Source organism: Strigops habroptila, chromosome 9, assembly GCF_004027225.2.
Source record: "Strigops habroptila isolate Jane chromosome 9, bStrHab1.2.pri, whole genome shotgun sequence".
Taxonomy (NCBI): domain Eukaryota; kingdom Metazoa; phylum Chordata; class Aves; order Psittaciformes; family Psittacidae; genus Strigops; species Strigops habroptila.
This window is the reverse complement of record NC_044285.2, coordinates 41,349,256-41,375,869: the sequence shown is the minus strand read 5'-3', so window position 1 is coordinate 41,375,869 and position 26,614 is coordinate 41,349,256. Positions and strand designations below refer to the sequence as shown.

The window sequence follows — 26,614 nt, the reverse complement described above, 5'->3', positions numbered from 1 at the left end:
CTCTGGCGCATTCATGACCACATCTTTAATTTTTAAGGAATTCTATGGCATTAGTTGTGCTCCCACCTTCTTCACCCTTTGGAAGGGACAAGCTGAAGACACCCAGACCCTCTGAAGGACAGCAAGATGGGGAGGACAACACCCTGCTCCAACATGGGAGCTCAGCAAGCCAGAGCACTTTGCCTACTATTTGCCTCAACACCACCCCCCACCCCCCCCACCCCCCCCCCCCCCAATCTGGGGGTTTGATCTAACACATAATCTCCTTCCCTCCTCTCTCAGCACCAGCCTTAAAAAAACCCAACACTGTCCCAGCCTGATCTGAGGTCTAATTCCAGCTTGGTCAAGTGGGAGGCACACAGAGCAGCCAGCAGAATACCTGATTTTAATTTCAGGCTAACATTTATAGGTAGCTTTTTGTCTCCATTTCCATTATTCCCTTTCAGAACTGGTTCTTCAGCCACCACAATGTTCCTCCTAGGACTTCTTAAAACACCTTGATGAGTGAAGCTCACCTGTCAGAGCTGCCTGGATGCTGTAGATGAGGAAAGTTCTCACTGATGGTTTTGGAGAGCAAAGGCAGGAGAGAAGGATGTTTTCTCTCCAGGGCATGCGCATAAAGGCAGAAGGCATGGGTGCCTTTTTCCTCCAGACCAGACAAAGCTGGGCCATAAAGCGTAGCTACAGTGATGCCCAGCAAAGGCCGAGCACCCTCAAGGTGCCACCTCAGCACAAGCACTTCTTGACTTACCACTTCCCTTTGAGCCCCCCTGTCCCAAGGGGTGCTGCGAGGTAGCACTACATGGCTGCACTAAGGAAGGTCTAAAGGGGAGGGCAGACAAGGACGAGCTGGAGAAGCTCAAAGCAGTAGAGCGCGATTCACTGGGGCTCCGGCAGCACACAGCAGAGGGGCCATTACCAAGACTTTGTGGCACTTGATTGTCACTATGTTTTGAGTATCTCAGCTGGGCATGTAAGACCAGTACTACCAATATCCAAAAGACCATGTATAGTGAATGGCATTACAGGGGAATAACCCATTCTACAGATTTTGAACACTAACTACAGTATCTTTCAGAACTTTCCAATTGAACTGCCAACCCTTTCCCTCGAAATTAATCATGGATGTACATCATATAATCAAACAAGCTTTTTTAAAAAGTACATCTTAATATAAATAGTTTATTCAGTGCATGGTTGTGAATACAACAAATAATAAACAACTCTTTTTGTACGAGGCAGAAAGCTGCCTGTACACAACTATGTCAGTTTTGGAGCACAGAATCCAACGATGATTAATGCACAAAATCTTACACATCATGCAACTCTATGCCAATATTCCAACTTTCTCCCATGCAACAGACATGATGACCTAAATGGAAACCTAACTACATTTTTTTAAACAATTGTTTCCAATAGCATGTATAAGTATATGTTGTTTAGGGGTAACCTGTCCTAACGCTTCCTCCTACACAATATTCACGTGCCCATTACAGTGAAAGAAGGACTTTTACAAATAAGACATTTCTTATAAAAAAATTAAGTCACCTTAATTCCACAGTTTCTGTCTTTTTAGAAAAGAAGCCACGACAATAGTTTAACATGACACACAAAATGGAATTAAGAGAAAACTACACTGGAGGATAATTTTATCCCTTTCTGTTAACTTCCACTTGGGATAACAAAACAACTCGATTCCTACAGACTGGGGTTAGCACAAGAACTTTACCAGAAACTACAAATCTATAAAAATTCATATTATTTCGTTGTGTTTAAAACCACAAGAACACTGTTTGCTTGAGCCTGAGACACCAACTCTCAGTTCCAACCCTGAATTTAGTATTAGCTGTTTTAAAGACAGAGCTTTAAAGACCCATTGGAGTTGAGAAATCAAAAAGTTGCACTATTCCAAATTAAAAGGATACATTTTTGTTTTTATCAAGCCTTAGATATAAAACAGTAAGCCAAGGAAACAACAGAGTTTACATATTTGTTTTTTTCTTTGCCCCTATAAAACATACAAGCATTAAAATTTCCTTTGAAGAGCAAAAGTGGTCTTTTTTTTTTTTCTGAGTTGGAAAGCAAATTCTTATCAGCAGTGAACGCTGTGAAATGTTTTTGTTTCGTATTCCACAAAGCATAGGAGAGAGAGAGAAAGAGAGAGAGAAAAAGAGACAGAGAGAAAGAGCTGGACATTTCTTCTCCGAGATTTATTCCGCAGTTATGTTTGTTGGCTATCCAACTGCCTTGTGATATGCACAAGCATATTCTACATTATTGGGGTATATCCTTTGACAACCAGTAGATCTAATGGCTGATAAACGAGTGACCTATGCAAGTTCAGTGGCTTGTCCTGGGCAATTGAATGTTTGGATGAAAGACTGCTAGTAAGAATTCAACTGCATCCAGAGGTAAGGTTCTGTTTAGAGAGCACTTGGCTTGCCTGAACCTGGCTACGTTGACTCGTTTTGGCTCATGGATTTACCCCCATTTAGCACTCCTGAAACACTTCTGCTCTTTGTTGGGGTCCCACTTCCAGATCTTGAGAACTCTGTGAGATCGTGGAGAGAAGGCTCTTTGTACATGGCCACTGCAAAGCAAAAGAGAGGCAGCACATCAGCATAGGGTACGGGCTACTCACTGTTGATGCAAGGTCCAGCCGTGAAACACTGGGATTTTTCATTCACTGATATGCAATGTAAAGAATGAAGGAAAGAAACATGGCAAAGATTCCTCTTCCATTTCAAACAGTCCCTAAGAACCTCTGAGGTCCTCTTCAAGGGAATGACATTTTAGAGAAGGGGAAAAAAACACAGCTCCCACCCTTTCCCAGTTAAATCGCCCACCTACCCACTGAACATACAAAGCTCAGCAAGATAGACCTAAGCTGATATAAATCAACATTTCCTTATTAATGGTGAAGTAGCACTGTCAACAGCTGTGATTTGACCTGTTATCTGTACACGTAGCCTAAGGAGGTGGGTGTAAAAATGGATTTTCAGTCTTCCGTTTCCTGTTTTCACACACATCAGAAATGAGGATCAACATTGACATCAGTTGACTAACACACAGTCCTAAATGTAGACTACCAAACTAGTTCAGCATTCACCCAGGGCTATGCACTTTTGAAATATCCTCTCTGATTTCAAAATGGCACTGCTTTTTAAAAGGGTACCTAGACCATAAGCCAGAAGTAGAAGGGTCCATTCATCTTTAAGGAAGGAACATACAGAAACTAGTTATTCTGGAGAAAAGGAGCACCTCCATATATTGACTGAGGTCTCTCTCTTTGCACTGACCAAAGAGAGAGCCAAGTCTGACCACAGTCCTGATTCAGATCCTTCAGTTAACTGGGATGACTGTATGTCCTAGCTTTTAATACACAGCGATATACATATGCCACATGCATTATTACCTTTAATATCACATGCTGATGTCACATTAATTGGTGTTTAAATAAGCACCATGCATTAGCGCATTAAACCAAGCAAACACAGACAAACAAACATCCTGTAACATAAAGCACAGATTGACAAGCTATACAGCAAGTCACTAGTGGCCTGTAGGCAGATGTTTGGGACATTTGGGGGCAGATCCTTCATTATCCTATGATGGAGACAGTGTGGACTTCAGATACAAAGAAACTACTATGTGTATTTGGTTAGCTAAGAGAAACACAGAGAAACAACAAAAAAAGAGGCTCTGGTTAGATTCATGGCGTGTTACAGAACATTATATGTGTACGTACCTGAACCCTTGAAATGTGTCTGCACTGCAATTAAACATCTCTGACACAAGATAACATCAGTTTATATAGATAGGGCAAACCCAAGCAATTACCTTTTAATGGTTTTGGAAGAAAGTGTGCTGCAGGTTTATTTTTCTTCACGTGGTTTCCTTTCATGATTTCTCCTTCTTTATTAAGACCCAAATACCAACCCCGGCCAGACTGTTGCTGTCTGTAGATCATTGAAGAGTACGTCACATAGTAGTTTTCAAATACTGATTCTTTGAACTTGCATTCAGGTGTAAAATGTTCCTGTAAAAAAGTAACAGATCAATATGTGAAGTGCTGGATCTCATGTTTGTTAGTTAATGAAAAAGCATCCAATATTCATTGCTTTCCCAACAGTTAAAAGACATACCTCTCATCTTCCACTATCCAATTATGGAACATGGGCCTAGAAGTATTAACAAAAGAGTAACACAATTTGAAACCTGTGAAATGGTGCTGTGAGCAGCTCAAAGTCTTTTTGAACAACGAGTCGAAAGACTAAGTGAAGAACTATTGACTGATGCAACTAATAGATGTTAGGCAGACACAGCCCTGCTGTCAACCCCAAAAGACCAGCTGTGGTCCAGCCCCATGGGAGAGAAGTGAGGCCACTCTGTAATGCCTTTGTGCATTACCTGCTGGCCTTAACTGCTTCTAAGGAAAGTGCAATAAAAATTGAAATCCAAGGTGCCATGAGTAAATGGTCATCTCTTACTAACCCAGCAATAGGAAGTTAGCTTATAGCAGCTGCCTCTTTGGTCTAATCTATGTTCTTTCTCTGTCCAGCATATCATCCACTGAAATCTCAGCTGTCAGAGACCCACTGCAGACCTCTGCTGTTGCTCTATCTATAGCAGCAAGCTTAAGTCTTCATGTTGAATTGCACTGCTTCTTTTGGGGAGATGCTATTGAGATAATAGTTAAAATAAAGAGCAATAAACCAGGGAAGAGCCTTTTTCTTCCTGTCAGTGGTGTGGCTGGCTTTCCCTGTGCAATGAATCAATACCTTTTGGTACTATTGCCCAGGTTCAAAAAAGGATACAGAAATGAAACATGGGTTTTGGGAGGGATGTAAGACCAAAACAACAGTCCTGAAAGCACCACTCAGCTTCTTCCTAAGGCCTCTGGGTGCTTCAGGGTTTTTAACATTATAAGTTCTGACAACAGCTCGCCTATAGACCCCTAAAAGTCCATAGAACATGAAAGAGGAAGGTCTGATGATGCCAATGTTAATATCACAATCCTGCCTGCCATTGCACTGCACAGGAGCCAGCTGCTGGCTGGTCTTTCCTTGTGCTTGAAGTATTCTACAGCAGTAGGAAAGAAAGGAGGAAAAATTGTGCTTGCATAATGGTTGTCATTTCGAATTGAAGAAATCAAAGAAAATCAAATGTCTCAGGAGTTTAAGACGTTCTTACCTAGTTTCTCAAATATCTTTGTGTGAGAAATAGATGGTATTAAAAAAAAAAAAACCCAAACCCACAACTGTGCCTCTTCTGCACATCTTTTGCCATTTTGTCTTCTGATAGGGAGAAAGCAAAAACCTCCCATCATCTGAGTGGTATTTGCTTCAACACAGAATGTGAAGTAAACAATTCTCTTCTTTATTTCTTCAAGCTAATTGGCTGTTATTTACTTAATTGACAATTGGTTTCAATTGCTGTCAAACAGGGACAGGCACTGCATTTTTGCATGAGTTCTAAATAAAAGCCTTCCATCTCTGTTCCCTGCCCAGCGCTAGCCATTCTAACAAAGACTATTCCAAGTGCAGCATTCAATTAGCAGCAAAATGGAAAACTACAGTGCTCCCACTGGAAGATTATGGTTTAAGTACAGTAATTTGCAGCTGGTTTGGGTACAAAAGGCTTGCTTTGCACAGCGGCAGAGGGTCAGATTGCCAACAGACCCACAATATTTACTCTGGCTCTCTTTTAGAATGCAAGTTAACCTCAGAATGAGCAGCAGGAGCCATTGAGTCTCTTGAAACAGGGACAGAGACAGTGGGGAGACAGAAAGACAGACAGACGTTAGAAGACTCCTTCACCCCTGATTTTGTCCCTTGGCTATGAGGCTTATGGTAAGAAGCCGTGGTGGAAGTGCTGTACTGCTAAGCGAGTTTGCAGTTGAGACCATGTACAGCCAGACATCAACCCGACAGCCATGCCCTGTGAGCATCATAGCCAGCAATCCCTCTCCCTGAAGCATCCTGTGATTAAGCTATCATAGAATGGTTTGGATTGGAAGGTACCTTAAAGCTCATCTAGTTTCAACCCCCTGCCTTTAGTTTAATCCAATGTGTGTCTTTCGTACATAAAAGAGTTGGGGAGGAGAACTGCAGAGGGAAACTCTGAATGAGGAATACTAGCAAATATGCTCCTGATTTGGGGGCATTACAACTGAAATGTACTTTTCTGAACTTGGCAAATCCATGTGCCAACCCAACCGGGTACAGGCAGGACTTGTATCAGCACATCAGTTCAAAATGCAGTGCAGAGCAGCAAGCGCAAGTTGGCCATTATGTTATCATCTATGTATCTTTGCTGGCAAATTCTTTACTAATGTCCTGAGGAAAGACAAGTTAGAGTTGGGAGAGGGCTGAGTAACCCCAATTAAAACTGATCTTTTCCAGCTCATCTAGTCAATCCTATTGAAAATTTATAAATATGAATAATTGTTGAATTCTAAGGCCATATTTTCCTGTCCTTCAGGTGTCCTCTTTGTCCGTCTTTGCAATGAAACTAATATGAATGAGTTCTGAGAAGTCACACAAAGAAGATGAAAAATAGGTGTTTATGTGAGATAGTATTTCAATCACAGAAGTCAGGGATGATGGCACCTACACAACAGTAAATCGCACTCACCCAAGCCCCTCACACATTCACCCTGACAATGAATGGATGAATGAATGGATGAATAAATAAAAGTCAAACAAAGTGCTGGGTTCACTGTAGTCGTGACTCAGCCATGCTTAAGTAAGGAACAAGAACTGTCATGTTTTGAGCTGATCAGCTGAAGTGCTGAAATATTCCTTCATGGAATATCTGCAGCTGCATTAAATGTGTGAAAAACAATTTGAAAAGAATAATTTGGTGTATGATACAATGGCAAAAAGGCCTTGTGCATACACTTAAGAGTGATTGTATTCTAGTATGACTGGATTATATCTATCATCTAAATTAATCTAGTCTCTTCCATACAAATCCTGCGTTACAGGTATGCAAAGGCTGAAAGGCACAGTACTGGGAAGAGAAGCTGGAATTCTTCCTGCTCTAATTGCGTGCAGGGGACATCACCACATACTTTGCAGAGTAGTGAGTTTAAGTCATTAGGTCAATACTGAGGTTGTTAAGTGTTTATGTGTCAGCATAGGCTGAATGTCCTGCAGTTACCCTATAGCAGTGGATGGGAACAATCAGAAACTTTATTCAGATGGTTTTAGTGCTAGGGGAATGAAGAAACAACAAGAAAAAGTAACTTTGAAAAGTATTCAGGTAAAGTATTGGGTACTTGAGAAACTTGGGAAATGTTCTTATATATTGAGCATATAATTGCGTTCCATGGGATCAATGACTATGTCTGCATATAGGATTTATTCTTTATTTTCTCCACTTAATGAAAATTGGATTTTTTCCTCTCCATATCCTGATTTCTTTCCGGACTATAATGTAGCCCAGGATTCCATTCCATAATCATGAATTTTTGAAGGAGCCTCTTTAAGACTCCAGAGTAGTGATTTTCTGCACCACTGAGCCTGCCGTTTTTTATTAGCAGAGATCAATTTTCTCCATCTTAGCATGTGAAGTTCCAGGGTGTATCCTCTGGATCATCACCCTGTAACGTGCAGTGATATCAACAGCACAAGATGTGAATTCTTCAACTTTAATGTTATCAGAAATAACAGCTTTTACATCACCAGTCTGAGCAGACTCTCTGAAGAAACTGGTGTTACATGAAGCCACCAAAAGCTGTTTGCTACAGCGATGGAAACTTGTTATGTGGAAGCAATTTATTTTGGATCAGATCTATTACAGTTCCCACAAATATAGGTTCCAATCCCACAAATATTGTCCATTTTGCTTAAATTTACATATTTTGAGGAATCCTAGTGATATCAGTGGAAGCAAGTTATAACATATGAATATATTTGACACTGTCCCATACGACATCTTGACTCTAAACTGAAAGAGGGTGCTGAGGCGCTGGCACAGGGTGCCCAGAGAAGCTGTGGCTGCCCCATCCCTGGCAGTGTTCAAGGCCAGGTTGGACACAGGAGCTTGGAGCAACCTGCTCTAGTGGAAGGTGTCCCTGCCTGTGGCAGGGGATTGAAACTGGGTAAGCTTTAAGGTCCCTTCCAACCCAAATCAGTCTGGGATTCTACGATTCCATGATTCTATGTACAGGTCTTGTAGGACTATAATTAGGAAGACTGTTTGACCATGTAATTGTGACTGTATACAACAGTTGCAAGTCACATGCTCATCAAAAAGCTTGTGGGCTTTTGAAGATGGATGCTATACCAGCACAGTGAGGACTTTTTAGTTTTGGTTATGTGAATTCCAGATGAGTTCTCACAAAGACATTGTAGGTAGCCCAAAGCCCTCAGGAGATGTTGTAAAGTTGAACTAACTGCTGCTAGAACAAAAACCTACTGCTGAACAGGGATTTGTGGAAGGCTGTAATTCCCCTTTAGTTCACTTCAATCTGAAGGCATGTGTACCAGCCGTGTGACCATGGAAATAAGAAACATTAATAAAAAATGATACAGAAAAGATACACTAAATTCTTTCAACAGGAAACCTGCTTAATGCCAGGAGTGAGAGGAAGGCAGTTTTCCTGGAAGGTGTTCCCAAACAACTCCATAGCATGGAATTGCCTGGGATAGTGTAATAATCAGGAATTGCTCAAGTGAAACACAAACTGTCAGTGGTGTGTAAATTTACTTAGGACAAAGCTTTCAGAAAGGGTAAAATGGAGCCGAAGGAAGCAGCTGGATATCCAGCATCTCCAGAGTAAGATTTCAGGTTGTCACTAGGTATTCTCCGAATCTATGAGAAAAGCTTTGAAAAGATCCTGTAATTATTCCCTTGACATTGTTCCTGTGCGCAGCAAAGCAAATACACAAACTAGGGGGAAAATGCACACGGTGAACTGAAGCAGAAGCCATGTTAATTACAAATACAGAGACTCCAAGGTTTAAGTTGTGTTCATTACTGGTTTTCCAGCCTTACCAGTGACTCAGTTGTGAAAACTTGCCCAAGTCATCTTTGCCCAGATTTTTAAGTGGATTTTAGGCACCTCAGTAACTACCTGTTTCAAGCTTGGTGAGTCACCTCTCAGCATGCTCTGCCCATGGAATGGATGTGTTGCCCAATGACCCCAGGGAAGACTCAGTGACTGTAAACAATGCTCAATTTAATTGAGATAGGAACTATGCGTGATCATATTATTGTTCCCTTTTGGTGATGCTTCACTTCTACGACTGTGTTGATTAACCCAAGCACTCCTTAACTGGGGCAAGAGAAATAACACAGAATACATACAGAAAGAAGACACTCTCCTGAATACTGCAGAAGAAATTAAACCTGCTAGAGAAAGCCTGTAATGGGGTTTAAAAGTTCTGCAAGATGCCCAGGAGAACACCTCACAGACGTCCAACACTGGTCCCTTTCCTAATCCATCCCACAAAGTTATGAGATGTAATTTACTTGGTATGAATAAGAAAGACAGAAGGCCCACCTTGCCCCAAAATGCATCCGTGCTTCTGCATGTGCACCTCTGACGATCCTGGAAGCATGGCACAGGGAAACCTCTGCAACTACCTGAATGATCAAGTCCTCTATTAATATTTTAATACCTTCTAATGCTTGCACCTACCCTTTATTAATTTCTGTGGCTTTAGGGCACCAGACTTGCCAGTCCTAGTTCAAAATCAGTGAAATTTTAATGAGATAAAAGGAAGAAACTAGTCTTTAAAGATTGCCTGCTTTGTGAGACTTAGGAAAGTTCATTAAGCAGTAAGAGCCTGTCAGGTTGTCTGAGGGCTCTAAACCAGGCTGACAAAGATCAACACATATGATACAATCCTACTATTACCTAGAAGCTGGTTTTTAATGATATTTAGTTTTTACTGTTTCACATATACAGAAGTCATATTACTGCTTCAAAATCTGTAAAGGAAAGCCTATATGTCAATCTGTAATTAAGCCTCTTTGGAGAAAGATCTTCTCTACTAGTTTAGGGTTTAAAAAATAAAAGATGAGAATAACTTTCTCAGTGTCTAGCCAAATGTTGTAGTGCATGATAGAGCCCTATGATTCCTGGACTGCACTCCCAGGTTTGATCAAGGACTGGTTAACACCACTATGGCCACTGGCTAAGTTAATGGTTGTGGTTCTACCCATCAGGCAACCGAGGCCCACTCAGCTTGCTCAATCCCCACCTCCACAGTGGGATGGGGGAGAGAATCAGAGGAACAAAAGTGAGAAAACTGATGGGTTGAGACTGTGACAGCTTAATAAGCACAGCGAAAGCTGTGTGTGCAAGCAAAGCAAAACAAGGAACCCACCCATCACCTCCCATGGGTAGGCAGGCGCCCAGCCATCTCCAGGAAAGCAGGGCTCTGTCCCCCCTTCCCTCTTCTTCCCCATGTTTTATATGGTGTCATATGGTGTGGAATATCGCCCTGGCTATCTCCTCCCCAACCACCCATTTACCCCCAGCCCACCGGCTGGTGGGGTGAGACAAGAAACAGAAAAGGCCCCGGCTCTGCAGAATCACTGCTCAACAACAACCAAAACATCCCTGAGCTATCAACACTGCCCTCAGCACAAATCCAAACCACAGCCCCATACTAGCTACCCACATGGAAAATCAACTCTACCCCAATCAAAACCATCACAGTAACCCAAGCTGAAAAATGGGAGTTGGAAGCATCCTGTATGTTTTCCCTGTATTTCCACGCTCTGATCACGTATTCTTCTCTAGGTATGTGCCACTGATGATCTTTGGGTGGTCAACTTGCTGGATCTGCCACAGCTTCTCATGGTCCTCCCTGCCATATAACTAAGCCAAGGAGAGGAACTAAGCCTTCCTGGCTGAGCAAAGCACCAAGAGCACCCACTGAGCAGCTCCACTGAAAAGCGAGAGCTGCCTCAATATGTGACCTGATAAACATTACAGAAAACAGGGATGTTGGGAACATGTGCTGTTGAGAGATGTTCAACCTGGATGAGAAATCAAATCACCTGACATGCCTGAAGGCAGCTGAAGTGGGTGACAATCTATAGGTGCATAGGTAGCTGTGCATAGTGTATGAATACCAGAGCCCACCAAGGCAGTTCCACCTTTGGGATCATGCCGATTGGTGGATCCCATTCAAAGCTACAAGAGGAACTCCCTTTTCCTCTCAGTAGGCTCATGATTTTCCTCAGAGCAGCCAATCCTTTGCATAATTTTCCTAAGCTCATTCATAGAATCACAGAATGGTTTGGGTTGGAAAGGACCTTCAAAGCTCATCCAGTCCAATACTCCTGCAATGAGCAGGGGCACCTTCCAATAGATCAGGTTGCCTGGAACCACATCCAGCCTGGCCTTTAATGTCTCCATTATCTCTGCTCCCTGCAACAGTGGCTTCCAAAGGTGAAGCCAGCGCTGCAGAAAACATTTAAAATGTGTCCTTAGTTTTTTTATCATAAGCAAATTTCTTGTCTTATTTTTAGTCAGCTTTTTTCTCTCAGCTTTTCATTTTGGAAAACAGCACATAAAAGTACCCAGTGTGTCTCTTCTGTGCCATTCATTACCCCACATCTCTCTATCATCTCTCTGCTTATTCATCTCTTGTCTTAACTAAGCGGGCCTAATCTTTTTAAATCTCTCCTCATGTGAAAGGTTCTCTGTATCTCTAATCACTTCCATTACCCTTCACTGAATCCTTTCTGTTTTCCTCTGTCATTTCCAGAACTGAAACACAAGCTTTAAAAAGCAGCTGTACCATTGGGTTGTGTAACAGAGGTAGGATATTTTCAGTCATTTGACTTGTGATCAAGCAAAAGTCTTTGCTGCTCAGCCTCACTATTGTGCATTTATACAAAAGTTCTCTATCTTTTAAGTTGTGTCTCTGATAAATATGGTCCAATTTGATGGTATTTCTGACCCCCTGATCTGTCAGTGTACCCAAGCTTAAATACTAAAGGAAGGGAGAAGGAAGCAAAAGACAGATAGGACAACTTTCTTCCCCAGAAGTACAGCAGAGATCCCCAAAGATGCTAAGCAACCTGTTTTATAACATACCCATTATTACACAGATAACCTGCCAGCCATTGCAATCAGATTTCTAGCAGTTATAATTGACATCAAATCCCGGTATTGTCAAATCTCTCTGACATAGCTGTTGTGCAGAATGTCCTCAGCTTAAGTGTGTCATGCATTACTTTACTTTAAAGAAAAATATCTAATCTGAAAAACTCCTTTTAAAGTATGGGAACTATGTTCTGCTTTCAGTTACAGCCAGCCCTGCATCGCACTTGTTTTACTGGCCAAGCCCTGAGCCCATTGCCATTCACTGAGCATGGCCGGTGACATGAGATGCTGAAGGACTCAGAGGAGCCGGAGCCTTAGGAGACATCACCACTGCCTTGGTCTGAATTAATTACTTGTGGTTTGTCCCTCTGAGCTGCTAATTGCCTGCCAGCTCTCCCTTTGGCTTTGTATGCCACTGCCTCAGTGAGACACGGGGACAGAGAAGCCACGCAGAGCCTGGCATCTTCCACTGAGCAGCAACAAACTACAGCAAGAACGCGCAGAGGAGACATCGCTCCATCAGGCAGACAAGTGTGGCATGAAGAGACATCACTTTGTCACAGCCTGGCTGTGGCGAGGGTATGTCTGCAAGCTGGCAAGAGCAGCTGAGAAAGAAAACACATTCCTGTCCCAGTAGCCCTTTTACACAATTACTCTTGTATTCGTCTACATGATCGCTGCCACCAAGGGACACCCACACTGCTGCTGCTGGGGCTGCAGTCGTGGGTTAATTTGCTCCTGGAACAAGGTGACTTGGCCAGCATCTGTTAAACCACCCCTGGGAGTGAGGGGCAAGAAGAGCAGCACAACCTTTCTGCTACCACATGGAGTGCCTTGGCCGTACCATCCCAAAATGCTGCCTTGGAGCGGGCTGTGAAGGGCTGCAGGAGGTGGGGTGGGTTCAGCAGGCAGCAACAGCCCCTGCAGGGGAAGCTCTGGCCTCAGCAGAAAGGATGAGAAGTGGTGCTGGAGCTTTGTATCACCAAATGCTCGTTTGGCACTGGGGAGCTCCGTAAACAGGCTCTGCAACAGTAGCAAGGCTAATTGGTAGAGTGTGGGATTTACTGCTTTATACTAGATAGAGAACATCAGCCCTGGGGTAAGGAGATGGAAGAGATCTCCTTGAGACTGTCTGTCACCCATGAATTCATGCAGATTTATCTTAAAGTGCTGGAAAACAATAATCTAATCAGTGTTTGCAGCAAGCTCTAAATCTGCCTCTTTAATTACAAGCAGGGACACGACCCTTTTAGCAGCAGATGCTCCTAAAACTCTATGGAAAAAAGGAAAGCACGCGAAGGATTCTCTTTTATGGGGGAAGAGCAGCTGAATGAACAACAGTCAGAACAAGTGCTACAGTCCTTCCCATGGGAATAGGTGGTAACAGGGAATGCTGTTTCTGTGGTAACTTGCAACCTGGCTGAAAGCCTGTCTGTACAACTGCTGTGAGTTAGGATGGGTAAATCGATGTGGAAGTGATCTCCTTGTCCTTTGCTGCTCTGGTGAGATCCTGTGTTTCTGATGGTAAGATCACGGAGGCAGAGCTATTCCACCCAAAGGTGGAAGGTAGCTCGCCCAAGCACAGTCTCAGCTCAGCTCAGACCTCCCCAAACCACTACCAGCCACCTTACTGACCCTGGAGAAGATAATGGTCCACCCCAGAAGGAATGCTGCAGAAAAAAACCCGAGCTCTTTTTCTGCACGCTAGAAATTGCCTCTGCTCACTGACTGCGAGAAGCTGCAAGTGGAAGATAAATAACAGCATGAGCTGCTGGAGAGGAAATAATGCCACGTTACATCAAACAGGTCCTTGCTTCGCTGTCAGCTTAGAGTCAATTCCACACGGAAGGACAGCTTTGCCATTTGGCCTGTATCTTTTATTAATGTGGATGCATATTTATGGCGCTATGGATTAGCCGATACTTTGGTGTTCAATACCATCCTTTTATGCTTGAGTTCTTGGCAAATGAACTTGTCCTGTCTGCTGTTATTCCTCGGGTGCAGTTAGCAGGGCTGCTGTTCCCTTCCCAGACCATCCCCTGCACTGCCTGGGCTGGAATTGCTGCCATAAAGGTGCCTCACCTCCACCAAAACTACCAAACATGTTTTGGGAACCGGCTGTAAAGCTCTGTATAGTACTTTATGTATATTCATGTGTAAGCATAAATGCAGTATAGCCTTTGGAGTGGCATTATATACTAAAAATAATATTATTACCAAGCAGGCCTATAATTAGGTTTTTATTCTGCAAAGCACTACACTACAAGCTTTATTTTTAACATGGATAATGTCGGCATTGGGAAAGCTAAGCAGGTCATTACACTAAATGAAAAAGCAGCAACTCTTTCAGGATCTGATCCAAAATGTATGATGACCAAGGGAAAGACTACCCACGGGTTTACTACGTTTTGGTTAGCTTTCTAATGTTCAGGTAGTCTGCAAAGAAATGTATCCATCTTGCTTTGAGAAATCAAGGCTAGTTGGGATTTATCACTTTAAATCCAGCTTTCTTGCTTACTACAAAGTGTAACTAAGAAAGACTGAGCTAAACATTAGTAGGAATGCCACTGGTTCAAGGAGCTAGTTAGCTCCACCATGACCAAACCAGCACCTCTGCATGGCCAAATGGTAATGAGACCTTTTCAGATGAGCTTGATTTACTGCAATCTATTTATTCATGAATGCCATGGATGGATGTTTTTGAAACCTTGGTAGTTTGACAGTGCCAAGGCATTACTTGCAGCCAAACCCTGCTTCTTGATACAGAGCAGCGATGCTCTTTGGAATTCCTCCACCCTCATGGCTCCCTAAATTGTGCTATTGAACATATGCAGTTAAGAGGATCTCAGAGGGATGTTTGTATTAGATGGCAGGCTAATTGTGGGATTTGAGAGATTTCAGATGGCAAAAATCTTTTAATAACAAGATAATAAAGGATTATACAAGGGAGATCAGATGTAAGAATGACTCAAAGACTATTTGAGAGGTGATGCTGAGTGGCAGAAAATGTTCATTTCAGCAGGTAAAGACCTCACCTAAGAAGGGGCAGTTGTGCAGAGAACAGGCTAAATTTCTCTCTGTAGATGTAACATATGTATTTCTTATAAGCAACACTTTGATGGTGAAATTAATGTAAATTCAAGGTTAGGGAAGTTTTCCAGCACCTCGCACATGAAAACTGTGCAGCAGAGCAGAGCCCAACCTCTCCCGACACAGGCACAGGTAACGGGAGCACAGGGAATTCAGGAAAGTCATGCGCTAGCATTTAAATCACTGCATTGCTCTAACAAGCAAGTTGGCACCGTGTAGCTTGGGAAATGGGAGACTTCATGTTACAGTCAGTACTGAACTGCAGGGCATGCTCCAGCAGAGCCTCAATGTCCCTAGGAACAGCTCAGCCAGACGAGCAGGGCAGCAAACAGCCACCTCCATCTCATCAGCCCTCAGCAACAAAACCAGGCAAAACCACGGGGGAACCTCACTGAAACATCAGACAGGCCTATGAAGCTGCCTCCAAAATACAATTTCTTCGGAGTTTATAGTTGTTACTTCTAAATAGAGGCCCCCAGCAAGCCACATAATGCAGAAAGAAATGACCTTTTCTAATACCTCACTTCATGGCTATGCCATTAACATCTAGAGACTGGGGCGATTATTGTATGTCCTCTTAACAGTCCTCTAACTGCCCTAATGAAGTTAAGAACACATGCTCTCTTCTTCAGTGATTTATGGAAGCTTTCTCTAAAGCAAACACATAGTCTAATAGGAAACCCTGTCCTTCCTAGAGACAGCCTGAGCGCAGAGATAAGCTTATAAAGCTCTGTTTTCCTTTGCACACAGTGATATGGACTTTGTGAGGGTCTGTCATTTGGCTGTTTCATGACTCCTTGCTGCCCTGGGGCTGTGTAACATTACTCTGGAGCCAGACTTTTGGGAGACACCACGCTGCTATGGTCTAAGCAGCGGAGGAGAAGCAGGTCCCTGGTAAAACACTTTCAAAGCTAATTTAAACTTGGAAGACACCCAAATGTCTCTGGGAGGTGCAATTTAGAACCCTAACCTCAGATAGCCCGGGCTGCAATCGCAGATTTCTGGGAACAGTGTGGAACAGTTGCTCCATGAGCCAAAATCACTGCAGATCTCTGTATTATAATACTTTGACAGGAGAGCTGTTGCCATTCTGAGTTATCTCATGGAGAAAAAGGTAGCAAAACACTAAACTCAAACGTAGTTAAAACCACTCCCTGTCTTATGAATCTGCACCAGCAAGTCTCTTCCTGAGAATTTTAGGTGAAGAAACACAATCTCAATCTATCTGATAGTGTTACCTATTGAACTGACACAGAGCTCCCTGAAAGGATTTAGAAGGGTTCTACTGCAAACAAATCCTTGTCTCTGAATCATACAGAAAGTTGAATGGTGTGAACACTTTGATTTTCAAACCAACCTTTTTATCTCTGCTACAGAAAGTCCTCTTAAGCATGGTTAAAATAAAGAACTTCTGGCACTAGATTAACAGATGCCGTGTGTTGTACTGCAAGGAGGAATGTGAAGGTAAGACCAAGGCTTAGTTTGAAACCTACTGTTGTACTTTTTCTTAAGGATCTAAACTGCCTTGGATGAGTTCTGCGTCTAAAACCTGGTTATCTGTTTCCAAGCCAGCAAACAATAGCTGCTGCAGCCAGTCAGGCAGAGAGCACCCTGCAATTGAAAGTATAAAGGTGAGCTTGTCCATCTGAAAAGTGATCTCCTTTCAATTTACCCACTGTTTGATCTTCCATTTCACTGTGCAGGGCTACCCTCACAAGCAGCAAAAAAGGCTGCACAGCAGACGAAGGACACAGGAAATGCTGATGAATCCTATCACTTGTCTACTGAAGTCTGCACAAGTGATATGGGCTGGTAAGTTCAGAAATGCAGTTCTCCTGCAGGCAAGCAAGGTTCTGTGGACATATTTGAGCTTTGAGGGTTTTGAGGCTAAGCCTGTGGAGACTAAACGGGGTAACTAAATCCCTGTTAAATTCTACCACTGAAATAAAGTAAGAGTACCAACGAAATAAATGGGATTCATCTATCTAAATATCCCTGAGGATCTGAGTCCAAATCTGGCCCTGCGTGTGCAAGTCCAAGCTTTGATTCATCTCAGCTTCCTTCAGGCACTTAAAAGAAACACCAAAGTTAGGATCTGGGTCAGCCTGGGATTTTCCTGTCCTCAACAAGCATAGTCAAGATAAATTACCACCAAGAGAGGATAAAGGAGTACGGATGTGCTGTGTTTGACTCCTGCGTCACAGACCCAACTCTGCCAAAGCCTCTGGTTCTTTCTGAGCACGGCAAGAAGAGGTGTGAGGTCTCAGGGCGGCAGTTCCATGCCCTGTGCCACCATAGGGCCCAGAGACAGCCGCTGGCAGAGCAAGGCTTGCATTGCCCATGGCAAAGGCTGCCCCAGATCAGCCTTGGCATCAGGAGTCTGCCTCCTGAAACAGAAAGAAATTACCTTAGGTACATCAAAGATACAGTTTTTGCTCTGCAATATTTACAGGGATTTCTTTCCTCTTCACTGGAACAGCCCCCAGACCTTACGGCCTTATTTTGGCAAAGCTCCTGTTGAAACAAATCGTGACTTTGCCCCAGTTGGTGCTCCAGGACTGAGCTCTAAATTATTAAAGGTGAATGATATGTAAGAATTTATGTCAATTTTCCAAACAGCTCAGCAAAGGTAGACCAAAGTCCTCCTTTGAAACTCATAGAAAGTAAGTGGCTGAACTACCAGCCCTAGCTTTTTAGTGAAAAGCAGTGCCTTTTAAACCTCATATTTTAATCATTGTACTTTTGCACAATGCAGAACTCTTGCCTTGTTTCTTTGGTTCAAATACAACCTCTACCATTACCAGCTTTACAGGGTAACCAAGCCCCTTGTATCACTCCTTGTGAGGAAGATGTAGGCTCATTCCTTTTCTCCTCTTGCAAAATAATCCACTGTCTGAACAAGCAAATGTACCTTCCCAGAGCACCTGTCAATATTCCTTCTTGTTCCTACACAGCACCTTCAGGGGAGCCAGCCTGAACATCAAATATTGCTGTAGGCATTGTGTTTGCATTTGTAAAATCAGCCATAAGTACAGTAGCATCTGCAGCTCAGTGGGGAACTGAGTTTTCTCTGGGACTGGGGGCTTAGTTTGTGCCTCCTGAGCAGCCAGGGGTGTGTTTTGCTCAACTGGCAGCAATGTACAAGGCTGGGGCTGGCATCTGGGTGTGACTGGTGTCTGGGTCTTGCAGGAAACCTGCAAGAGTGGCACCACTTGATCCCAGCCTCAGCCCTTTGCCACGTCTGTGAGCGCTCAGAGGGACCAGCTACTTGTGTTCATTCAATTCAGCAACACCATACCAAATCTATCATCTTATCAGGGATTCCTCGACTTGCCTTACTGTGGAATGCTTTATAATTATTCCTAGGCTTTGCCTAGAATGTCTGATTGAAGATTAATTGAGTATAGAGAGTAATTCTTTCCTTTCTGTAGCATACAACAGTTTGGCTGCTGTTCTCTTGCCTTTTTAAGCTCAGATTGATGAAATTCAGCTCTTTGCTCCAGTGCATCCCACCACTGGATGTTTGTTGTTGAAAGGCAGCTTCTGTCAGAGCTGAAAACACACGAGCACAGAATACCAACTGTAAAGTGATGTGGAAGAAGAAGATTAATTTCTTCCCCTAGATTCTGCAAAGCCATTACCTGGTTTTGAATGACATTTCCAATGCTACACTGGGAACTGCTAAAGCATTTACATAAGAATGCACAAATGCACACATTATCACTGCAGGAAGCACTTAAATTTTAAGATAATTATATAGTATGGAAACGATTTCAAAGGACTCAAACAAAATAACAACTAATTCTAGAGAGTCTCCCTTTAAGATGATTATTACTCCGCACTACCGCTGATCTCGCCCTAAAAAAACCCTTCTCTTTACAATTATATGTGCATTATAAATTCCTACTTTGTTCTTCCACCATCAAGCTCCTACAGCTGCTGCTGATAAATCTGCATTCTCTGAGAGCTTAACTAGACAGCCAAAATAGTCACACTGTGAACAGAGGTAAAACACACTGCTGCAACCCTCCCTTCAACCTCACCATACACCGGGTCCTCTTCTGTGGGCTGGTTGTAGAGCTGCTCTGATTGAACCTAGGGAAGGACCCTCAGGCACACAGGAGGAGGATAACAAGCCCTGTGCCAGAGAAGAGAGCTGTTACCCATCCTGCCAACCTTCCCAACTGCATCTAGATGCTGGGAGAGTGTTTGCAACAGGGATGCAGGAAGGATTCCTCTAAGGGATCTGGTATTTCTGTGCTATGTAATGAACTGCAGAAGAAAGCATCCTCCCCTAGAGTCAGCAGCACAGGTTATACATTGCCTCCAGCCTCGCAGTTCAGGGTGAAACCCTCTCTGTTATTCATCAGCACTGCTGGGTATGCTGGGAGAGGAAGAGGCAGTGGCCAGGGATGATGCAAACTAATAAAGAGCAGCAAAGATTTATTTGGTCAGAGGGTGTAGATGTGTAGATGAAAACGTTCTGTCCCACCATCATCTCTCCACCTTCCACTCCCCACTGCTGCTCTCATTCCAGCCCCAGTGCTGCCATTGCCCTCTCTTCTCTTTTCCCAAAGTGTCCCAGGGAAAAATTAAATTAAATAAAAATAAAATAAATAAAATAAAATAAAAATACATCCCGCTCAGCTCAAGGCAAACTCAGTTGGGGCAAAAACTTATCTGCCAAACCCTAATATGTTTTTATTGGATATCTGCAAAGATTTACGGAAGCTCATGCCAAAGTCAAACACTGGCTTTTCTTTTTTGCCTTTTTGTTTTCTCCCTACAGCAAGGGTCAAAATACATCCTGAACTCCCAGCAAATGAAGATTTCTTGTCTCAGGTATTATGGAGATGTAAGAAGGTTCCATCTCTAGGCTTTGACTGAATATAAGTGGACAAAAAGAAGTGTTTTCTGAGTCTAATTCTTGGAGATAATTGCAGTGCTAGAGCTGAAACTTCCCCGCAAACTTCAGCCTGAAATGGAAAACACACAGATTTTAAATCTTGAGTTCTGACAAAGTACAGAGTAGCTGAAAATAGTATCTGGTAATGGGAAGTGCAGCCAAGTTACTAATAAGTGTTGCTACCTGGGCTGCCGCTGGTCTTTCACACGACTGTCTCAAACGAACCAAAGCACTGGAGGTCTGAACAAACCAGAGATGGTTGATTGACAATGGGCTTCCTGTGGAAATTTAATTAGGCTTAGACTTGAAAAGATTTCAGACAGCACTGGCACGAATTCCCATCTGTTAAATAATACTTTACATGAGCAGAATGCCACCAGCTTTTGCAAAATGCCTTAGAGATCTATGTGAAGCTTTACCTGGTAGCTATGAGCAGGCTGGTGCTTGGCCAGCCTAACTATTGCACCCCAGAGCCTATTTCTGCAAGCAAGGAATGTGGTAATGAAGCCTCTTGCTCTTCGAACAAACAAGGGTGTATGGAATCTTGTTTCCCAAACATAGCAGGAGCTTTTCTAGCCCTAAAGGCAGAAATCCCTCAGGTAGAAATCACCTTCCCTCCAGGTTGTCCCCACGGCTCCAGTCCTGGTGTTTACCCCCAGAGGGACGAGGCTGTCCTGCCACCTCTTCTTGCCATGTTCCTGGTTCTTTTGCTCCTCTTTTTGGGGCATAGAAACCATCACAGATAGCAGCCAGAGACACTACCCTGCCTGCCTGTACTCTGGGTGGGTCACTGTGGTGGGCAGCAGCACTGCCTGGTACCAAGGTGGCCTTTGCTCCTGACATACCTCATCCCATGAAGGAGCACAATCGTCTCTCATGAGGGGAGAAGACAAGAACTGCCAGCCTGCAAATCACTTTTAAAAGCAAGCTTGCCAAACTCCCTCTAAAATGAATTATCAAAGTCTAGCTTAAAGCAACCAGCTGCCTGCCCAACATCCAGATCGCAAGGACCTGTCTAGACAGAGGTAATTATACAGAAAACAAGATGCTGTCTTTGCAGCAGAGCCCATCTTTCATGTATTGTTGTCACCAAAACCTTATAATTATTGAAGAAGACATAAGAGCTGTGCCACATGGTGGTCTAGATGTCATCTTCTGGTGAGGACACAACCTCAACTGACCTTTCAAATCAGCCAGCACAATTTGGGGTCAGGACACCACAATTGACTAATTCAAGCTTGACACTTCCCGTCATGGCCTGGTATGAGTCTTCTTTGTGACAGCCTCATTTCTCAGGGACACACTTTAGGGAGCTCAACATACCAAAATTAGCAAGGCACTATATCCAATCTCCTATTTTGTAAGCCAGCAGTGGTTGCAACTGTTAGAAGTAACTCATGTTGGCACTCCATTGTGAAAATGAAGACTGCTAAATAATACCTGAGTGTAATCACATTTACATAGTCGAAGTGTGCTTAGGAAAGAATCATCTTCTAAGAGATTCACCTTTCCTGCTCCCAGTAACTGCAGACAGTTGTGATACCTGCCCAGAACACAAAAGGGCTGAATTACTTCTGCAGACAGAAAAAGGATTTCTATACTTTTCAATAATACATGTGAATTATACCAAAAAAGCTTAGAACCTAACCACCAAATGATGGATAGGGTGATTCATCATCAGGGTTTTAATATGGTACCTCTAAAATTCAATTGTACATGGTTCAGTGATTTACTAATAACCTACTTTTACAACGCAGGCACACAGACAGAGATGCAAAGCACAAAAGGTCTAAACTCTGCTCCCCACTTTTAATTCTCACTGCTAAAAGAAAGGCGTTTGGATTGAGTTGGGGTTTTTTATATCTTCATAATTTGTAATCTGTTAATGGGCTACTTCTTCCCCAGCACATAAATAAATCAGCCTTTCACTGCTAGAGACCTTTACAATATTGTTGTTCATTTACTCTGGATGCGCGGGGGATACCCCAGACGTGCAAGAAGGACCTACCTGCCCTAAGGAACTCCAGATCAAAGAACAAATATGATAAAGATGACAAATATCCATCAGAGGCAGCAGGGAATGAGGGCTCTCACAGACAGGCAGCAATGGAATGTTCAAAAGCTTCTTAAGGAGAAAAAAAGACTTCAAGCTGAAGTGCACTTGAGTTTCAGTAGCAACTTCAGCACTCTTGGTCAACCCATGGAAGCGTTCAGTGATTTAGGAAGGTGCTTTTCCTGGTTTATCACAAAGCTTGGCTCCCTGCGTTCTCTCCTTGCTTTTGGTAACAGGACTTGTCTGCCAGCAGCACCTCCCAGTGCTCAGATGATATTCCCACATGAGCGATTTTACAAAGGAGAAAAAGGAAAGAATCCAAGTTCTTACATTTTTTTGCCCAAGGCTAATAAGGAATTTACCTCCCAGCAAGGATTAAAACCCCAAAACACTCCTTGCACCACTACTGGTTTTAGTGCTGACTTTTCCTGCCTCTATGGAGGTCTCCTGCACACTGAGGCCAAGATAAGTTTGGCATCTCTTGGTTTATTCGTTTTTAAACCTATAAAATGTTCTAAAAATAGTCCCCCTCCTTGTAGTCTCATTATCTCCTGCTAAAACCTGTCTGGTCTTTTTCTGTAAATCATTTCATACTTGAAAGATGCATGCAGGATTTAGCTAGGACTAGCAGAAGAGCACCCAGTGTCAAGTTTACACAAGGAGTATGGCCACATCTGCCTTTTACAAACTTAAAAGGCACAGGAGTTGCTGCTAATGAGGGTCCTGCCTGTAGGAAAGCATTCCAGCAAAGAGGAGACTCCCTGTGTATTTACATGTACATTACATTTATGCTTTCCTCTGTATCGCTACAACTAAAGCAGCTGCATTGTCCTTTGACTCCTTAGAAAAGGCACATGCCAAGGGATGCAGGAACATCTTCAGACTGACTCTTCTGCAACTTCATTACTGCCTTCTGGAGCAAGAATTCTCTATAGCAACACCTTACTGACCTCTACCTGCATTGTCCAACTGCAGAGGCTGGCAGCACACTACTAACCTCTTGGCAATGGCAAAACATGGGCACCAGCGCCTGGTTGGCATCAAAAGTAAAATGGACTATGCCAGCTGCAAGGTGCTACCATGGTTTTAAAAATTAGTTAGGCACTGTGCACCACAAAGCTTCTCCATCCCTTTACAAAATGAGTCCATGGTGGTATTGGAAAGGAAATCAGTGGGAGGATCTGTTGGTGCTTACTATATACCAGTAAACCATGGTTAATGTGCATCCACAATTGCACACTGCACCAGTTACAGTATGTAGCTACAAGTCAGTCAAGTACTTTATTTGTGTAATTACAAGGAACTGATCCCTGGGGGTCATACAAATAATTCAGTATACGAGCTAAAAATGAGCTTTCTGAGAACATTTATACTAGTATAATCTGATGGGATGCAGAGTTCTGGAAAATAAATGCCAAAGGGGATGAGAACACAGCTAAAACTACTTTATTTTTTAAAATCAAGTGAATATACACATTTTTTTATGCCTGCATTTGCTCAGCTTTAATGAATAACTTGTTAGCTCCTTCATTGCTATATATTCCATCTCGGGTGATATATCCCAAGTTGGGGAATTGTATCCAAGCCTCAGCACAACCGCCAAGGAGTGAAATGCAGTTAAAACAAAGCCCCTGTGATACAGCTACACTGCACTGCATGTGGGAGACTCCTCTGCCTATCCCTTTTAGGAAGTTTCTAACAAATAAACTCTGTTATTAAATTAATCACCTTGTATCAAATGGCAGAATGACAAGAGAGAAAATTTACCTGGGTAATAACTCAGCAGTAAAGGTATATACAGAGGAGGAGGAAATTGTGTTGTTGCAGACACAGCAATAACATCATGAAGCAAAATCCAATATTGGAAGAGATAAAAGTTTTCCGTCCCAATATTCTTCTGTCACAAGTGTGAAAAGAGTATGCATAAGAACAAGGGGAAAAGATGAAACATAGCATCAGTAAAAAACCCTGCCTTTGAAAAGGGAGCTAACAGGTAATTAATCCCTCAAAAGAAGGAAGATCAGAGCATTTGGGAAGCTTGCAGAGATTTGGATCTCAGGAACATATGCTTTGGGTCCTCTCCATTTAGTTTTGCTAAAGACTCTGCAGAGGTGATTCAGAGAGATCCCAACCTAAGGGATGTCTCTTCCACTGGGAGAAACCTGCTGAGCTCCCCTGTTTCCACTCACCCAGAAAAATCAAAGCGGGGTATTAAGGTGGCAATGGTGGTGACAAGGCAACCCAGAAACAAGATGTGAGTAGCAGTGACATGCTTTCTAACAGCAGTGACAGGTTGTAATAAGCAAGTTATTCTGAAGTTCGGGGTTGAGGTGTATATAATTAGGTAACGTGGGTGTTGAGTGATAAACCCCACAAGCAATACACAAATTAAATGCCCTGATTTTTTTAATCCATGGCCTGTTCCATACTACATGGCATGACCTATTTTTCCTGCATTGGTTGAAAAATAAAAGGAAAGATTCTCATCTCTTCTTCAGCGTGGGAAAGATATACTGGAGACAAATGACAGTGCTTTGCCAAGTCTCCTCTTTCAACACTGAAGAACCTCTATTTGTGGTTTGATTTCTTTTACTTTTCCTAGGAGTTACAGATGAGATCTACCTTGTCTTTTCCAGTGGTCACTTACACAAACTTAGCTACAAACTCAGCTAACTACTACCCTGTTCTAGATTTGAATAAGAAGAGGGAAAGCTAGAAAAATGCTATTACTGCTGATCAAAAGCAAGACTTTACAATGAATTGCAAGAATATCCATTAGAAGGGAATACGGCTCCTCAAAAGATGAGGACTTTTTGATCCACTCTGGATTTTCAGGTGTTTGCACACATGGCGAGGTCGGTTCATGGGCTATAAATGTGAAGTACCTGGGACAATGGCTTATGCAGATTTTAAGTGTTCATATTCCTTGCCATCATCACTAATGGGCTGAATCAATAAAGCAATTGTACAAAATACATATTTCTATCTATCTCAGTAATTTAATCAATTCCTTTTAAAATAAGCTAGATAATCTTCATTAAATTTATAATGTGAAGTACTTCAGTGTGCAGGGCAGTGTCTAGAAGTGTTCTAGAATCTTCACAGTCTTTATATAAGCTTCCACTGGCCACTAACTCATGAATTAGCTGTTTTTAGAGCAAGCTATCATCTTTCAATCATATGAATGCTATGCAGTAACACACCTTTATCTATAGTGCTCGCTATGAGCAAAAGCACAGCATTATTATTTCCCAGGAAATCCAGTCCATCTACTGAAGATGACCAAAGATAGTCGTTTCTATTGAAAACACTAGCAAATATATATTTTGGGAGACATAATTTTGCCAAATATCTTGTCCTGCACCCTTCATAAAAGCACTGACCAACCTTGTCCAAGCTCCGCTCTATCCAATATGCCGCACCTATTCAGCACACTGCTTTCTGCCTGCTGTGCCATCCCCAGGTGGGGCACAGCACACAAAGCCTGAGCTGTGTGGGAGCTGCAAACCCTTCCACGAATGGACTTGATGATGTTAAAGGTCTTTTCCAACATTCCATGATTCTATGAACAGCCCTGTTTTATAGATCTCTTTATAGAGCACCTCATCGAGAGGATCCCTGATCCTGGTTCCCCAAGTGTCTTCCTAAAGCTACTATCCATATTAGCAACGATTAATAAGAATAAGAATATAAACCCAGCAGCAACAAGAGCTTAGTGGGAATGCTATACTTTTAAATGAAAGCTGATTAGTCTCGGCTGTTCCTTCCTGGCTAACAGTGAACTGTAACACCTCATGTTTCTGTCTGCTTTACTGCTTGGCCTCTTGTAGGGAAGAAAAGATCACTTCTAATTTTATGTCTGGGAAGGCAAAGTACCAGTGTTTTTTGTGACCCCAAAGCTGAGATGAACTCAAAACCAGACATCTTTGCCCATAATCTGCACAAAATTTCCCTTTATATCACAACCTTTCTACTGAACATGCAATTGCACTTGAGGAGAACCTGAGAAGAACTCTTCCTCCCTTTGCCTGACTCATTTCAGCCTTAGTAATGCCAGGATTGATTTTAGTGACCCCCCCAAATAACCTGGCACCCTTCCAGAGGCAGCTCCCATGTGGGGATTGCTCCCTGTGCCGCTTCCTGGCTTTACCATCTACCTCTGCACCCTCTGCTCTGGGGTGGAATGAACCCTGACTCTGCTCCCAGCATTTCCACCCCAGGAGGAGCATGAGGTGGGGATGGGAAGCTGATTGTTATAGGAAGAGATTTCCTTTCACTGCCAGCAAGGGACACTGCTCTAGTGCACTGAGGACAGCACCAGCTAGCCAAGTATTTCAAGGGCTTTGCAAAGAAAACATTACTGCAGGTCAGAAGAACTGTACCAGGGGGAGAAGATCTTTTTAACCCAGTGTGGGAATGCTGCTGTGTGCAGCATTGGGTTGAAATCACTGCCACATTCAGACAGGCTTAGTGACCTTCACAGCTATGCCTG

At 42.9% G+C, this 26,614-nt stretch overlaps 1 protein-coding gene across 8 annotated transcripts in view; it reads right to left on the bottom strand.

Annotated features, from left to right (window-relative positions):
• Positions 1-1,150: 1,150 nt before the first annotated feature.
• The window catches only part of FGF13 (fibroblast growth factor 13), a 252,064-nt gene continuing 226,600 nt past the window's right edge, over positions 1,151-26,614 (bottom strand). For all 8 annotated transcript variants that reach the window (XR_003993173.1, XR_003993172.1, XM_030497629.1 and 5 more), the window contains 2 exons: positions 3,841-4,039; positions 1,151-2,590 (listed from right to left, as the gene is read on the bottom strand). Coding sequence is in view for 6 of the 8 variants with exons in the window: in XM_030497629.1 (XP_030353489.1) it covers positions 2,454-2,590; positions 3,841-4,039 (336 nt within the window). In the remaining 2 variants the exon portion in view is untranslated. The remainder of the gene's footprint in view (positions 2,591-3,840; positions 4,040-26,614) is intronic.